We start from the raw sequence: 17,027 nt of genomic DNA, 5'->3' as shown, positions 1-17,027 counted from the left end.
GAAAGGGAAAGTACCAAGCTGGCTTCATTAAGAGATCTGCTAAGTTCTGCTAGTACCTGCATCTCTCGGTACGTGGTATAAATCCAGTAACAAATCTGTTAGGTTTCTCATACATGGTATCGACATAGAGGTACGTACGTATAGATGTCTTAGATCTTATAAAATTATATATAATAGTAGACTACACGTTTCCAAAATGGATATACATAGGCAGTAAAAATATGATGTATCTGATCAACCCTGAGAATCGCAGGAGTGTATTCATTCACTTGCACTAGCTCCTGGCTGCTATAATTATATAGAATTGATAATAATTATTATTAGCCTCATCCCATGATATAAGTATACATATCAGAAGCTTAAATTGATATCATAAAGTTTCGTGACGGCATGTCAACCATCGTGCATCGTTGAGTGGCCATATCGGTCATGGGAACGTTTTTTTTCTTAATTGCGGCCTGGACCAGTACCAGAGACTGTGTAGTTGTTGGTCCAATCATATATAGTAGATCTTTACACGCAGAGCAAATGTTAAAAGAAAAGCTTTTAGGTTTTGTCTGTCCCATTTTCTACAAAGTACGTAGGGTCGATTTAAAGTTGGGTATAGATCTAGAGGGAGTATATATATATATATATAGCGTATCTTCACTAGAAACGGGCCGTTTACATGCATAACTTCAAAGCTATTAGCGCACCAATTTTTCCCCATTGTTAGTATACCGTATTTACTCGTAGCACTGGCTACAATAAATGGTTTAATACTCCACCAGTTCACGTGCTATTATTAGAGCACACTATAGTTTCTTTGTTAGGCGCTTCTTCGCTTATAAGCGCAGAGTGCCTTGCTATGGAAATAATTATAGGCGCATGTAGCTTACATGTACGGTATCTAGATGATACATGTATGTACACTGTTCACTGTTCACTGACATTTTTGCCACAACTATGAATCTTTCTAAACAAAACTATTCCCATACTAAATCACAACTTTAAACCTCTTACAACTAACCATAATTTACAATACCCTAATTTGTATACTGTATACCAGTAGTACCATGTCACTGTCCAACTTGCATCCGGGATTTTAATATTATGCACTCCTGCTTGCATGCTCTTTACTTCACCTTTCAATCCTTCCTCTTTGGTGCCTTAGTATTTCTCACCCACAGTGCATGATTTTCAGTGTCTTCCGGAACCATTTGTTTTGTGGAAGAATGTGCCTTTAAATACCAGTGTGCATTTCACCAAAATGATTAGTCATGTTTGGGTATTGCTGACAATGCTACAGCTAGTAAAAATGCATGCTGTATGTATGTATTAATTCACTCAAGCCAGAGCAGACACATACGTGCTTGTGTATTATTGTTGCATTTGGCCAGTAGATTTGCATTGCTATATAACTCAGTATGACGTTCTCTCAAATCCTCATACATAATATCTTGGTGCCAGGCAGGCCAGCTGCCATATGCATCTGATATGGGTGGTAATGATATTCATAATTTACAATGACGATATTGCACCACGATGACGAAGCATTGCTGTATTATGTGTCAACTCATGTATATACAAGATATTCTACAAGCAAATAACATTCTGTGCACCTTTCAACACACATTTACAATTCACACCACAATGGCACACACTTACAGCTTCAGCTGTTCACTCCTTTCTGAAGAATTCGTATGGCACCCAAAAATAGGTGAAATGAATGTAATTATTTACACTAATTGTACATGAGGTATACTGTGGGACTTGTTTACCTGTTATACAACTTACTTAGTATCCCATTATCAAGCAATTATTGTAGTCAAGCTTCGAGAGCAAGTTTTGCGCATACGTACTAGTATCTTAATGAGTTAATTGGAACACTAGCTGTTTTGGAGGAGCCTATATGGTTTAGAAGCCTTCAGGCCAGGCACTCGTAGTACCCTCTAGTCTAACTATTATTTAGTGATGATAAAAACAAATGTTCAAGTGGCCCTCAGGTTAAGAAACCTGCTGGAGCACATACATTAGTCATGTCGCCTAACCTAATACAATAATACTGAGTCAGTGCTTCATTTGTTTTGTGCAGGAAGACCAATATTAATGTACTCGATACAGAGCTACTCAACCAACTCGCTGAATTAAATATTGAATGTTTGCCGTTTTTCTACAAATTTGACCGTACTGAAGTCCAATTGCAGGACACTGAGAACCTTATCAATGCTCTAATACTGCAAGACATAGATCTAGCTCTTCTTGAGAGTACTGACTGTAAACAAGGTGATGACATCATACTAAGGCCTGTCAACAAACACGTCTATGGTAATGTAGAAGACAGAGAAGGCAATGGCCGTACAGCCTCTGCACGTGGCCATGACGATCCAATTGCCGAAGAAAGCGATGGCCATTCAGCCTGTGGCCATGACAATCCAATTGATGAAGAAGGCAATGCCTGTGACTGTGAGGATCCAATTGACGAAGAAAGTGATGGCCATTCGACCTGTAGCCATGACGATCCAATTGACAAAGAAAGCGATGCCCATTCGGCGCGTGGCCATGGCGATCCAATTGTCGAAGAAAGCGACGGCCATTCAGCCTGTGACGAAGAAAGCGATGCCCATTCAGCCTGTGGCCATGACGATCCAATTGACAAAGAAAGCGATGCCCATTCGGCGCGTGGCCATGGCGATCCAATTGTCGAAGAAAGCGACGGCCATTCAGCCTGTGACGAAGAAAGCGATGCCCATTCAGCCTGTGGCCATGACGATCCAATTGACAAAGAAAGCGATGCCCATTCGGCGCGTGGCCATGGCGATCCAATTGTCGAAGAAAGCGACGGCCATTCAGCCTGTGACGAAGAAAGCGATGCCCATTCAGCCTGTGGCCATGACGATCCAATTGACAAAGAAGGCAATGGCAATTCAGCCTGTGGCCGTGACGATCCAATTGACGAAAAAGGGGATGGCAATTCAGTCTGTGGCCATGACAATCCAATTGACGATGAAGAAAGCGATGGCCATTCAGTCTGTGGTCATGACGAACCAATTGACAAAGAAAGCAATAGCCATTCAGCCTGCGGCCATAACGATCCAATTGACAAAGAAGGCGATGGCCATTCAGCCTGTGGCCATTCAGCCTATGGCCATGATGATCCAATTGACGAAGAAAGCGATGGCCATGATCGAGAAGGCCCACCTTCATCTGTACTAAGTACTATATCACTAGCTGACGACAAGGACATGACTCACTTTACAGAAAGTAAGCCTCTGGCACAACGAAGCATGCCCGAACCTGCAAAGAAGCTAGTACCCACTCCCGAATCATCGTTTCAATATGGTATAACAAACCACCGGCAAAAGCTATTTCTATGGATAGTGTCAGTTCTATGTATGGGGCTAATAGGTTTAGGTCTACTGATCCTCATTAACACCGTGTTATCCTCCCAAGCGCTGTCTAATCGTACCAATTCTACCCATACCCGTGAAGTCTTCTTTACCAATACCAGTGAAATCTTCTCTACCAATACCCGTGAAGTCTTCTTTACCAATACCAGTGAAGTCTTTTTTACCAATACCCGTGAAGTCGGATTCGTTTCGTTCTTAAGTGGATTTATTTCGTTTTTGAGTGGAAATTTCTCCAAGAAATGCGGTTGCCGGTACACCAACTCCACACACTCATACAATATCTGCTTTCTCGACGACGAGCCAAAACACACCAAAATTCCCCCTCTTCAAGTGCAAAGTTACGCTCCAGAGACATGCCCAATTGAGGCACCTGATGAACTGATTTGTACAGCTGATGAGCATACCCTAAAACACCTTTATCAAGCTCTTGTTTGTAATGCCCTCAATGCTACCGAACCCATGAACTCTTCTCGGAGACTCACTGCTGATAGGTTGGTCGTTACTAACTTTGTAGTGCAGACATCTTTGGTAATGGCCGCCAATGTATCGTCTGCGTTTCTGCAAGCAACTGAGATGCCGTACTTTAGGGCAGACTGGAGCTTTAAGGATGCTGCTACTACTAAACAGCTCGGACAAACCCTGTCACTCCTCCCTCCATTGACAAGGAAGCGAAAACGATCCAACTCAGCAAAGGACAAATCAGCCAGTAAAAAGAAATCAGAGAGTTGTACTTGTATGGGAGGAAAAAGACGTACCGGAATGTGTTTCTTTATTACTGTAGAGAATTTGGAAAGACGTACAGAAACTTATTCGAAAAAACGTTGTAATTGGTTGCCTTCTGTTTGCAAATTACCCGTGTTTCCTATTGTGTTCGTTTGTTTCTTTAGCTGTATCAGCAGATCCTCTGCAGACCAAGGACCTCACAAGGAACTAGACGAAACATGTAACTCACTGTTTTACATTCTTGTAGTACTAGTACATTTAACTCTGGTTGCTGTGACACTATTAACTGTAATGCTGGTGGTCTGGAAACTCCACGCTGCTAAATCTAAACCCTCACCTTTCCAAAGACACAATTGTAGTGGTGCTACGAACATAATGTCGGGAAACATGGATGACTCAGTCTCTTGCCAACCACTCGGCAATGACTCACCTCTGTCCAAGCCTCAGCATAAAACTGTGTGTACTGAATCAGCGGGACGTGAGCACACATTGTCGTCTGAAGACTCAGTTTCTCTATTTGAAAATAGCTCAGTCAAAGAACATTCTCCTATGATATTGGCAGAAACTGAACCTCCGGATTTACCTCAAAGGAATCCAAATACACCTTTCTTTGAGCACAGTGATGACCCCCCATACACTCCGGACCCCTCACAAACTTCAGAAGATGATGACCAATCTGGATCAGCACCTAACCCAATTAGCGGGCACTCTTCCGATTACCCTGAGGCTGACCAACAGCAGTCAACAATTAACACTCCAAAAGCATCGAATGACCTCGATTCCACCAGTCATCTCTCGCCTAAAGTATCCCCTCCTCCCCGAAAGTCAAGTGTGGTTAATCCTGAAGAACCTAATTCTAGTGAATTTGAAACTTCTGATCATTTCAAACCCCCTCGAAATCGAAATTTCACAAATGGAATTGTGACACTTCCTTTCAGCCATCCCATCCATCCCACTGTTGCTGTACCTATCCCTAAGGTGCAGCAAAGGGTCCACAATGCGGGACCACACGCACATGGCGACATTCAAGCAACCACGACTGGTAATGACCCCAAACCACCATTATTAAAGTTTGAATTTAAGCAACAAAAATCAGATACTTTTTTGAAGCCCCCTCCACCTGAAGTAGACACGAAGAAACATAATAAAGGCACAACAAAACTCTCCTGTAAACAGTGTGGGGAGGATGTGGTGGGTGGCTCAGATTGCGTGAATTCACACAAGCAGGCTTTCGTTAAAAGCAATGATGTACAAGGTTCTGAGGAGAACAGTCACGCAGCTCGAATTGATGTTCCAGTATCGTTAACGCAAGCTGACAATTGCAAGCATCCACCTGATTCAGCGTTCGTACGTAACAATGGCAGGTCAGCAAAGAACACTCAACCCACTACTTTAGCCAACCCTCCAATTGCTTATAATGGACTCACCACCTCAGAACCTTCTGGTGAAACTATTTCTAAGCAATGTGTTGATCCACCTCTGACAAGAAAAGACGCACTCGAAGGAGGTGGAGCTCAAGCTGAAACTAGTGAACATACACCACCTGTTTCTAAACCAGACAGACTAGACCACTCGGTCAAATCGTCAGCGAACGATGATTGTGGTAATGTGTTATCTCCTCTCCAAACTGTTGCGCTCCTTGATACTGAACAAGAGTTAGACCACCCTCCCCTACAGTATGTTCCTGGAGTTGGATTGGCGGAGGCCAACACTCCACAAACTACAGTAGCTAGTGAACTGCAAACACTGAACAATACTGCTTCACCCGAAACGGATTTGTCAAATGAAGTTGCACCTACTGTCACCCATCCAACTAGTCAGCTGGTTTTACAATCACCTAGCAGTTGTTCACAGGCTCTAATGCCACCGTTAAGCCATTCGCCTCAACCCAATATCTTGCCGACGAACAACCTAGCTGATGATCGACCTCTCAGAGTAGCTCGGCCGAGTTGTATCTTAGTACAGCATACTCCCTCGGTTTCGATAGTACCTCCACCGTGTGCTATTATAAGGATACTGACTGCCTTGATCCACAATTGCTCTGCTCAAGCTAGACCTCTCTATTTACCAGCCCACGCATCACGAACTCTAATGACATCATTAAGTCATTTACTTCACCCCAATATCTTTCTGCCGGCTAATAATCGACCTCGCTCTCAAAACAATCCTGGCTGTATCTTAATACAGCAAGCCACTGATAGTCGCTCGATTTCGATAGTACCTCCGCCGTGTGCTATTATAAGAATACTGATTGCCTTGATCCACAATTGCTTTGCTCAAGCTGGACCTCTCTATTTACCACCTCATGCAAGTCATCTACCCATTTCTATTGAAGAGACACACATCGCTAACTCTACCAAGCTGTTGGTTCGGCGTCGATCCTACTCGTGCCGGCAAACACTATACCGAAGGGAAAGGGTTGTAGATAGAAGTGGAGTGTCAAGCAATTGTGTGGCTAAACCCATTCCAACTGAAGAGACAGACATCGCTAACCCTACCAAGCTGTTGGTTCGACGTCGATCCTACTCTGGCCCGCAAGTGTTGTACCGTAGGGAAAGGGTTGTAGATGGAGGTGGAGTGTCAAGCAATTATGTGGCTACTGGATGTGCAAGTATCAGTATGCACGGTACACTGTTAGTTTGTGAAGAGACCGATCAGTCGCACGGACAAATAATAGTTGCCGTTGGTAACGATGAAGTAACACTATGCGAACCTCTACATGGAGCCAATGAACAAGCTCAATTCTCACAGAATGTCCATACTCACGTGCACTCACACTCTATTTTTGGAGTCAGCCATAACATCGGTGGGAATTTCTCTAGCTTTAACACTCTCACAGAGCAGCAGCAGCTGGGAGAGGTGGAGCTTGCCCCACCACCATCTGCTGAAGTAGAGGGAAATGAACACCCACCGCCAGAAGACTCTAATGTTGTTATGAGTAAGTTGCAGACTAAGTGTGCATAAACAGTAAAGATAAGCAGTAGATGAAAACATTGCACAGACGCTCTGCCAATCCTAAAATTGCAACCTATTATAATTAATTTTAAAATGTTATTACAAGGGTAATCCATATAGTAACGTACTAGCTGTTTTATATTGATTTTTTTCTCCTGCAGCTGAGTACAATGATAACACATTGTTTCACGGTCTTCGCCCAAGATACACTCGAGCGTACAGAGACCACACTCCACATTAACTGTATAACTAACATTGTACGTACTGCAAAGCACCAGCTGCGAGGACATACAACATAATTAGTAAATTTTCTACCCTTTTAATTTGGCTAGTTTGTACGTTTGTATATTTTGTAACCCCAAGCGCCAAAGGATTTGTATCATTTATACATGTAGTTATATATTATTATCGTATCATTTCTACCCAATATTTTTTGGCCCAACGAAATGTGGTGCAAGAAATAGGTAATAGTTTGGTACCATCATGGCTAAATATTTCTGTCATCACTATAATAATTATTATTTCTGTCACATCGCTATTGTCATCGCTATTGTTAACGTTATCTGCAGTAATTAATATGCATGTGTGATTCTCTCACAAAAACCTGTAGTTTGTTATGCATGTGATCGAATAGAGTCACTTAATTAGCCTTGCTATGGCTTTGTGACGTTTTGTATGAGTGATGTCATCAATTATTACGATGATGAATAAAACCACAATACAAGCAATTATGTCACGGTACAAGCTAATAAGACTAGATATGCAAGTGAAGATTTTTAACGCTATCTTCTGAATGGATTCCAAAGGCCTACATCACAGCAGCAAGTCTCTAAGTCTTGACGAAGGAAGTAAATCTAACAGATCTAGAGCGCTCTCTATAAAGGACCGCAAAGACTCAGGTTATATATCGCCGATCACCCCAGCTTCCGCAGCTACTTCCACCGAAGGTTCTGTTATAAGACGCTCGTTATCGGGAGCACAGACCCAAGCGCTAGCAAGCAGTAGCGGTGAAACATCTCCAGAATTCCTCCAGTCTCCTATACAAGAAGGACAGCCATTATCTCTAGCTGCAAGCACCATGCAACGCACTGTACACAACAGCCCTCAGGGAACCTATCAAGAAGAGCCCATTTCTCCTGAGGTAAGTTTATTTGTGTACGTGTGTGTGTGTGTTTGTGTGTGTGTGTTGTAAAGAGGGTTGTGTGTGCAACATTGATAATCATCGATGATTTATGCGTTAATTATAAATAGTGGTATGGATGTTCCATACCATTACTTGTAGACAAGGAATAGACCGCTTATGTGCCTTGTATGTTCTCTAAATTAGTATCAGACCTAAGAGGCTTGTAGACAGCATGACTGTGCGGGGAGAGTTTTGGGGAAGTTTTGATTGAGGTTCAAAAAGATTTTAGTTACTATTGTTGCAGGGGAAAATCCCCAGCTTGTAGCTCCTACGACTATTCATGTAAAGTAGCATAGCAACCTCTGTTTATTTGTTTTGAGGGATTTTGGTACGAGCTGAGTTGGCCTTTTTACTGTTTGATGTTTATCTTCACCAGTGTGGATATAAGGCCAGACAGAAATTGTTCTTTTGTGGTTTTAGTTTGTGGAATTAAAAAGTGAGACACTTTTGATTTGCTTACTTTTCTGAGTCACAAGATTGTAAAGTATACCACCCTATACTTGAGTCTTTTTGTTGGGAAAGTTACATGCAGTTATCTCAGTGCCCACATTGAAAAAAAACACCTTGTGTGTGGGTTTCAGAAGTAGGAGCACTCATGAAAAGGGGTTTAGGTAATTCAACTACAGTGTTATTTAATTGTACCAAACTATGCTTCTCTCCCAAATCGTGGCCTGCATGGGGGGATTCAGGTACTACATGAATCGTAGCTATGGATACTCTGTGATGTCAGCTAGCTAGCTGCACATGACTATATTAATGTATATAAGGTCATTCAGGATGCATTGTACAAGAGGCTCTAACCTCTGAAATGCCCCAACAGGTTAGTACAGGCTGGCACTGTTTTGGTAGAGATGAGTCAGTCAATATGTTTACAGTGTACCAGGCAGTATGGGTTTGCTAACAATCACACTCTGTTATACTTGTGGAATCATTCTAATTCGATTACTGTATGAATTCCAGCCACAAATGAAGCACATTTATGCTTGATCTTCCTTGTTCATAAAGGCCACACCATATAAATTGTTGGTAGGTTCGCAGCTCTGCTCTTTTGAAGTTAAACTTGCAATGTGTGTGGTTGTCAACTACAAAGTGTTGGACTAGCTGTGAATTAATGCTTTTTTAATGTACGTCCTTCCGTACAGGAAAGATGGGCCAAATAGCATTAGGAAGTTGTAGTGGGTACGTGCTGTATATGTGCCAGTTGGCTGGCGTGCACACACTGTGTGACCTTTCTCTAAGAAACAACAAGTGACCTAGTTAGTTACCTGCTAATTGATTGCACCTGTTGGCAACCCTACATTGAACCACCATTGTCACAGTGGTGTACACGCTTGTGTTTATCTTATCTGCTAAGTATGTGATATGTGAGAATTGCTACAAGTCCTCTTGGTACTAGTGAATCATTTCTTGAATGGTGTTATAGAGGTCAGGTATATAATTATAGCTCATTAATTTTCTTGGAGCCTATGGCCATGGAGCTATAATAATAGTCACATGATGTATGCTAAGGATGCTAAAACTATAAAGTGAAGGTGTATGTTTGGAGAGTACAACTAACCCATTGTTGTACTCCGTTATTATCACTAATCTGAACACATGCACAATTGAAAGCTGACAGCTGTAAATATAGCACTGCTGCTATTTATAATTAGCCGCTAGCTTCCTTATTTGGTGGTTAAGAAACGTATGTTTTCAAGTAGATATTTGATATTCAGCTTATCTTTAAAGAAGTTACCATACAAGGCTGTTTCAGAGTTGAAAGATTGTTTCCAGGTGTCGTGTTTACTATAGCCTTTGAATAAACACGGAAGACTTGACTCATCCTGTTATGTATTTAATCACCCACCCCCTCACACCCACCCAAACACACATACACACACACACACACCCTAACACATACATGCAGGCTCTGAGCGCCCAGTTCTCACACCTAAAACAACAACGACTACCACCCTCGAACCTCAATACCAACGACATCATCCTCTTGGCCTTTCAATGTCAGACCGTGCACAACGACTGGAGCAGGTGAGATTCTTGACTATTTTGAATATGCTACAAGATTAAGAATGTTGATTAAGAATGTCAGCTCTGTGTGTGATCTTGTTATGTGTGTGCAAATACAATGTATTATAATCATTTCCTAGTACTGTACCACACCTAACTAGAACTGATATCATCCCCTCTATTATAATAGCTCCTCCATCTATTAATAACTTAGTCCTGAATATCCTGAATATCGTGTAGCTCTGCTGTTTACTGAGAGCATGTTGTTTACTTAATTCATTGTCATACATAGTGTTTCCTACATCTGAAGTATAGCAATATTACACACATCAATAATAATTATTATCATGCACTGAACAGATGTTCACATCCATACTGCTACAAAATCCGAAGACATTGGGAACTCTTTCGACGGTGCTGTGCCAACATCCAGAGCTGCTGCTCCGACTGTTCCAACTTCAAGAAAATGATTGTAGACCATTCTATGACCTGTACAAACCTAGAATGCCCGGTGGTCATGTGCAACGAAGCCAAGAACCTTTTCCAGGCCCAAAAAGAGGAGGAGGTTGGTGAGAATTCATTGCGAAGATCTCTTCAACGATCGCAGAGCTTTACCCAGCGAACACCAGTCACAGAATATGCCGGCTTGGAGTTCTTGCTCTCCAACTACTCCCAGTACGGTGACGATATGGGTAGCTACTCCAGTCTCGGAGCCACCAGAGAAATGATTCATACCAAGGCTCAGGAAATTGTTGATCGATTGGACCAAGAAGAACCTCTTTTGGCAAACGATCGCCCATGCTCTTTGCCCCACGACGATATCCATGATCGTGGTACCGTTGGGAACGCACTGTCACCCATTGTAGAGGCAAGAGAAGATCTGTCTATGAACTCTGACAACTATTCGTACGATCATCCAGTCAGGTGTGTGTGAGGGTGTTTAGTACGTGTGAGGGTGGAAATTAGCTTTTTGCAATGATTGTATCTTATGGTATGTACAGTGTACATATATAGCTACAGTAGAGAATCTGTGAAAGTGAAATTATACATGCGTCAATGCCTTATATATGTATACACTGTACACACACACACACAGCCTAATTCTCCGTAATGGAAGCTATGCATACAGTAGCCTTGGAGATGGTACTGGATTGTCTGGGAGCATGCCGTCTCTGGGAGGGATCTCACAACCTCCCAGCGGCTTGATCATCGAGCAACCAGTGGTACAGCCAGTGAAACAGGTGGTCTACCCAAACCAACGTCTTATACAAAAACTTGACAATGTGAGTAAATACTGATCTGCATGTACATGTAAGTACGACATTATTATCATTCATACATCACGTAAAGGGCTAACAATGCATTCTGGAGAACCTACCCTTGCTGAATATTGAATAATGTATGCATACTTGAGGGAGTAGTGGTAAATAATGTAGACTAAAGATCTCATATAGAGACTAAAAAAGGATGTGGTGCTTGTATTGAGTCACCATTTCCCTCAAGCTAAAACAGACCAGGTGCAGCTGGAGGTTGTTGCTGTATAATCATTTCCTCCTTTGTTAAACTGTTCTCGGAAAAGCTCTGATGCATAACAATAAGATAACATAAATGTACATGTTGTATTAACTATATTCATATACCCTATAGGCAGTGGTGCTGAGCAATGTCTTTTCTGTATTTACATGTACATACATGTACACATGTACAGCTCCTTTTTTGCATCTGTCCCCATGCACTCCCACTCTCCCCCACCACTCTCCCCAACAATTCCCCATTCTCTCCCCAACTCTCTCCCACTCTTCCCCACTCTTTCCCACTCTCCCCAACTCTCTCCCATTCTCTCCCATTCTCTCCCACTCTTCCCCACTCTTTCCCACTCTCCCCAACAATTCCCCATTCTCTCCCCAACTCTCTCCCCAACTCTCTCCCACTCTTCCCCAACTCTTTCCCACTCTCCCCAACTCTCTCCCACTCTTTCCCATTCTTTCCCTATTCTCCCCCTCTGTTTTATACACTGTTTAACTCTAACCCCACCCCTCCATAGCTCTACCTTATGCCGGGTCAAGACGGCTACTACTACCAAGATCGTGACTACTACATCAATGATGTCGAAAGCCTCGGCTCGGGTGGGTTTGGCACGTGTATGCAAGGCATGGACAATACAACTGAGCAGCTGTTTGCAATGAAGCGGAACAAGGAGCACTCTGAGAAAATAATTGACTCTATGACAGCTGAGTGTTTTGTGTTGTCAAGGCTAAAGCCACACGATAATGTCATCCGTTTCCTTGGTGCTGTTATCGACGAGGAGGACAATAATGTGATATTGCCTAAAGTGTGCAAATTGTTCATGGAACTGGCTGATTGTGAGTTGATGTTTACAGTGACTATATAGCTCACACCGTTTAGTTTCAGTGCCTGTCATGCCTCATCTAGCTCACTGCTTGGGTCGGACTTATATAGACACCCGGAAATGTTGTCCTTTGACTTAATGAGCTATGCCTCTTCTATGCAAATATTGTACTTATTAAATTCAATTAGAACTCTCTTCTCTTGTACTGTATAGTTCACTATGCTACTGCTGTTTGTACAGAACCTTTTAGCACTGTTGTTGTGTGTATAGTACAATTGAGTGCACTATTATTGCTTGTATTATATTGACCATTAAATCACGTTTCCTGTACCCTCCCCAGGTGGCAACTTGTCTGAAATGCTGGTGGTGGATCAAACTCCAGAGGGGGTCAAAATATTGGAGCCTCTGCATTTGGACCAGGCTCTCTACTACATCGAGCAAGTGCTGCAAGGAGTCAACTACCTGCATCAAAACAATGTATTGCATCTCGACATCAAAGGTACTTGTTGCATAGTTCCTGCCCTCATCGTAAAGTGTGTACATGTATGCATACAAAGAAACTTTCCTTCCGTACTGTGGGTGAAAAGTATGACATTGGTAATATGATATTATTATTATTATTATGTGTTAGGTTAATTAGGTGATTGAAAAGCGTCATTTTACAAAACACATTCTATAGGATTATTACAAATTGATTTTTGCTGCAAGGGTACCATCTATATGACTAGCTTTCTAAAAGCCTTCCCTAAAAGTCAGAAGTCTTTACTCTCCCCCAACAGTCCTTGCACTGGTAGTTCCCTGTCCTATAATGGAGTTGATTGTGTGTGTGGGAGTGTGTGGGAAAACAGATACCTTTAGCAATTACTAGTTGTTTTCAACTTCCTGTTAGTAACTATAGCGATTTACCGTACCCCGTACATGTGCATACAAGTACCTCTGTTGACGGTAGTTGTTGAATGCAATATACTGCAACGTGTAATGGGATTACTCAATGTATACTGCATAATCCCCCTCGCTCACACACACACACAAACACGCACACGCACACACACACACACACACACACACACACACACACACACACACAGCCCTCAATGTGCTTGTATTTGACGGTGGACGTACAGTCAAACTGGCGGACTTTGGCACTGCAGTGCAGCTGTCAGAGATATCGGCTGTGGGCGGGAAAATCGTCGGATGTACCCCATACTTTGCTGCTCCTGAGGTAATTAAAACTCATTATGGAGCATATAAATACGCTTATATCTAGTTAGACAGTTGTGATAAGATCTACATGGGAAGTACATGGAAAGTACATGGGAAAAGTGCCTCAGAGCAGGTATACTATGGGACTTAGTATACCTGCAAATTTACTTAGTATACCTAGTATTCCGTTGTCAAGTAATTGTATTGTAGTCAAGCGGTTTGCGCATGTGCACTAGTATCTAAATGAGTTAGACACTATTTTGTCGGTCTCCATGTGATTTAGAAGCCCTCAGCCACTTTAGTACCCTCGCCTAAATCAATGCCTTTGGGCTTCTAAATCCCATAGACACCTCCAAAACAGTGTCTAACTATTATTTAGTGGCTGTAATGGTAATAGGTGGCGTGCTATCATTATAGTCAAGAGGGGTGACCCCTTTGTATAGAGGTTGACCACAATATACTAGTTTCACTGTTACAGTATGTAAATGCATAGAATCATGTATCTTACATGTATAATAATTATAGCTTATGGGAAAATCAATTGTGGTTTATGGGGACCAATAGATCAAAGATGAGCCTTGTGATAATGGTTTGACCTGCTGCCACAGAGTCTACTAGCTAGGTACTGAAAATAGCCTTGTGTAGCTGTGGTGTAGTCATGGCGGCTTGGCGGCTATTGTATAAGGGGATTTATAGGGATGATGCAAACTTGATGGTCTTGACAGCTGACAAATTTGGGTGTGTTATTTCATCAATGTGCCTCTGACATAATTGAATTACAATATTGCCATAAGCTTTCCGTGCGTGCACATAGCTTTATAACCCCACCCCCTCACTCACACACACGTGTGCAGGTGGTGCGGCAAGAGCAACCTCATTTCTCTTCTGATATCTGGAGTGTGATGTGTGTACTGGTGGAACTGCTAACAACAAAATGGCCAGGATGTCATATCCAGTCCAACACACACCAACAAATGATCTACCTGGTACGTTGTTGAGGGTAATTGAAATAGTTGATATTTCTTTGTACATGAATAATTCAAATAGTTATTGAATTAGCGTAATTATTAATATCTATGCAAGATTTCTAAACTGATAATATTGTTTTCTTTTGCAGGTCGGGTGTTACAAAGACGCTAATATTGAACAGCTTGTTCCACTGTCTCAAATGAACCTTGACCCCGCAGTTGAGACCCTGTTCCGCCGCGTGTTTGTTGCTGACTCAAAACAAAGGCTGTCCGCCCTAACCCTACTGAATCACCCGTCATTCCGAGAAGGTAGCCATGCATGCACTCTGAGGGTGTACATGTAAGTGCATGCATTATACATTATGGAAACTGACCTGTTATCGAGGGCGTCCTGGTTTCAAGGGTTAATTTGTGGTGGACGTTTGTTACGTGACATTTATAATTATAGTAATCACTAATTATAGTGATTAATTACGTCTACAGGAGTGCATGAATATACATTCACATGTATAATTAATTCTCTCTTACAGCTCGAGAGTACGGTAGGGAATTCGAGGAGTGCTATGTAGAGGAGGAGATGTCACATGATCCGATACAAGAAGCCATGCCTATCTGCGAGGTCGCAGCTGCACAACTTGCACAATATTCACACATACCCTACACGCCCCCGCAAGCCACTGCTGTGGTCGGAACAAGCACACCCTTCACGCCTCAACAAGCATCGGAGCATCACAGCTACGCCCACGCACAACAAGGCTACCCAAGTCTAGATTGTGAGCGTGACCATCCGGCAGTGTACAAGCGAGAGTCACATGATAGTGGGAGGGGAGGGGACTCGGTGGAGAGTAGTCTAATTAGCAGGGACTGCCCCCTACGAGCTAGTACAAGCTCCAGTGGACCTGACCACAGGAATTCTGATTCTGGTGAGTAAATTAGATCTCTTGAGGCATTCTGTAATTATAGTGCAATGCATACTTGTAAGCATTTATCAATTCCAATTACATATAAGTCGGCATTAATATATGTATGTTTGAGAGACGTAGTAGTACGTATGACATAATTATACAATTACTGTAAGACAAACAAAAAGCTACATGGAGTAGTAAGGACCCACCTTCATTTGGCACTGCTGCAGCTGAAAGAATTTCTATTTTATAAACTACCTTTCTTTCTTACAGGTATCGACACACCCTATGATGTCAGTCTGAGGAAGAAGTTCAACAAATGGTCTGACGATTCGTTTCAAGAAGCCGGAAATTACGAAGACTACCATTCCTTTCCATTCATAGACCACACTCGAGACCCTGCCGACTTCAAACGCTCGTCAAGCATGACTGGAGGAACCTCAAACTTGAACCAGTCCGATTCCAAAAACTCCACCATGTTCAATCCCCCACAACTGGTTCCATCCAACCACCGGCTATACCACAGCTTCAGTGCGCCTATAGTAGGAGATCAGTTCACTAGACGAAGAGCGTCTCTACAAATGAACCTGGGGGACAAGGGAGAGGGGGCGGACAGACCACGCCTCCGGAGGACGTCGTCAATGGTCTACGTAGACAAAGGTGAGTCTGCATGCTATGACCGTTGATTTTTCTTGCTTTTGATCATGAGCTTACTACATCTAGTAGTTCCTCCCAGATGTTTTGAATGTTCGTTCAATAGTGCAGTGAAAATCTGTCTATGACACAGAAAAAGGGATATATACAGCCAGGTTAATGGCCCCGCATGTGTTTTAACTGTGTTAAGCAACTAGCTATAAGGCCACCTCTTTATCACAGCCAATGTGGCTATTCCCTGGGGTTACAGCTGAAACCTTTTGTAGATACGTTTGACTGTAGTAGTTAAGTTCGAGTGCATAAAATAATTACTAAAATTGATCCCATGTTTACAGGCCCAGATATCGACTCCCCTGATCGTGAAAAGAGGGCTAGTATCGAAGAACTCATCTCCGATGTATCAGGTCTCAACCTAGACCATGCCCACAGCCCCTCCCACTCCAGGCGTACTAAGAATGTGCAACAGGAGAGCTCGACAGAGCAGGAGAGCTCTACTGTGACCAGACATGTGACTGAGCCATTGCCAAGGGGACGTAGCAAAACAATGACTGTTTATGAAACTATTTGCTGACAAAACTTTTTATCCTGCTTGTATAACAGTGTGTGAACAAACGTTTGTCTTAATTTTTAATTATTTCAGCACTAATTTGTGCATAAATCATCTGAGCTTCTACAATTATGTGTTAAACCAAT

The 17,027-nt window shown here is 42.4% G+C and overlaps 2 protein-coding genes across 3 annotated transcripts; both read left to right on the top strand.

The window, feature by feature from the left end:
• Nucleotides 1-7: 7 nt before the first annotated feature.
• LOC135347506 (uncharacterized) lies at nt 8-7,631 on the top strand. Its single transcript, XM_064545524.1, has 4 exons — nt 8-130; nt 1,650-1,699; nt 2,075-7,050; nt 7,229-7,631. The coding sequence occupies exons 2-4, from the start codon at nt 1,683-1,685 to the stop codon at nt 7,306-7,308; spliced, it is 5,073 nt and encodes a 1,690-aa protein (XP_064401594.1). The 5' UTR covers nt 8-130; nt 1,650-1,682; the 3' UTR covers nt 7,309-7,631.
• Nucleotides 7,632-7,780: 149 nt separating this feature from the next.
• LOC135347517 (uncharacterized) lies at nt 7,781-17,026 on the top strand. Of its 2 annotated transcripts, none has more exons than XM_064545541.1 (12): nt 7,781-8,208; nt 10,157-10,275; nt 10,615-11,178; nt 11,351-11,537; nt 12,299-12,617; nt 12,945-13,103; nt 13,693-13,826; nt 14,662-14,793; nt 14,925-15,084; nt 15,306-15,698; nt 15,954-16,340; nt 16,670-17,026. In XM_064545541.1, the coding sequence occupies exons 1-12, from the start codon at nt 7,861-7,863 to the stop codon at nt 16,903-16,905; spliced, it is 3,138 nt and encodes a 1,045-aa protein (XP_064401611.1). In that variant the 5' UTR covers nt 7,781-7,860; the 3' UTR covers nt 16,906-17,026. The 2 variants fall into 2 exon arrangements, with proteins under 2 accessions (XP_064401611.1, XP_064401612.1); XM_064545542.1 differs by lacking the exon at nt 7,781-8,208 and adding an exon at nt 8,219-10,155 and having other exon boundaries at nt 10,186-10,275.
• The last annotated feature ends 1 nt before the right edge of the window (nt 17,027 follows it).

Source organism: Halichondria panicea, chromosome 14 (genome assembly GCF_963675165.1).
Source record: "Halichondria panicea chromosome 14, odHalPani1.1, whole genome shotgun sequence".
Lineage (NCBI taxonomy): Eukaryota > Metazoa > Porifera > Demospongiae > Suberitida > Halichondriidae > Halichondria > Halichondria panicea.
Note: the sequence above shows the minus strand (reverse complement) of the source record. Positions and strands in the feature narration are given on the sequence as shown.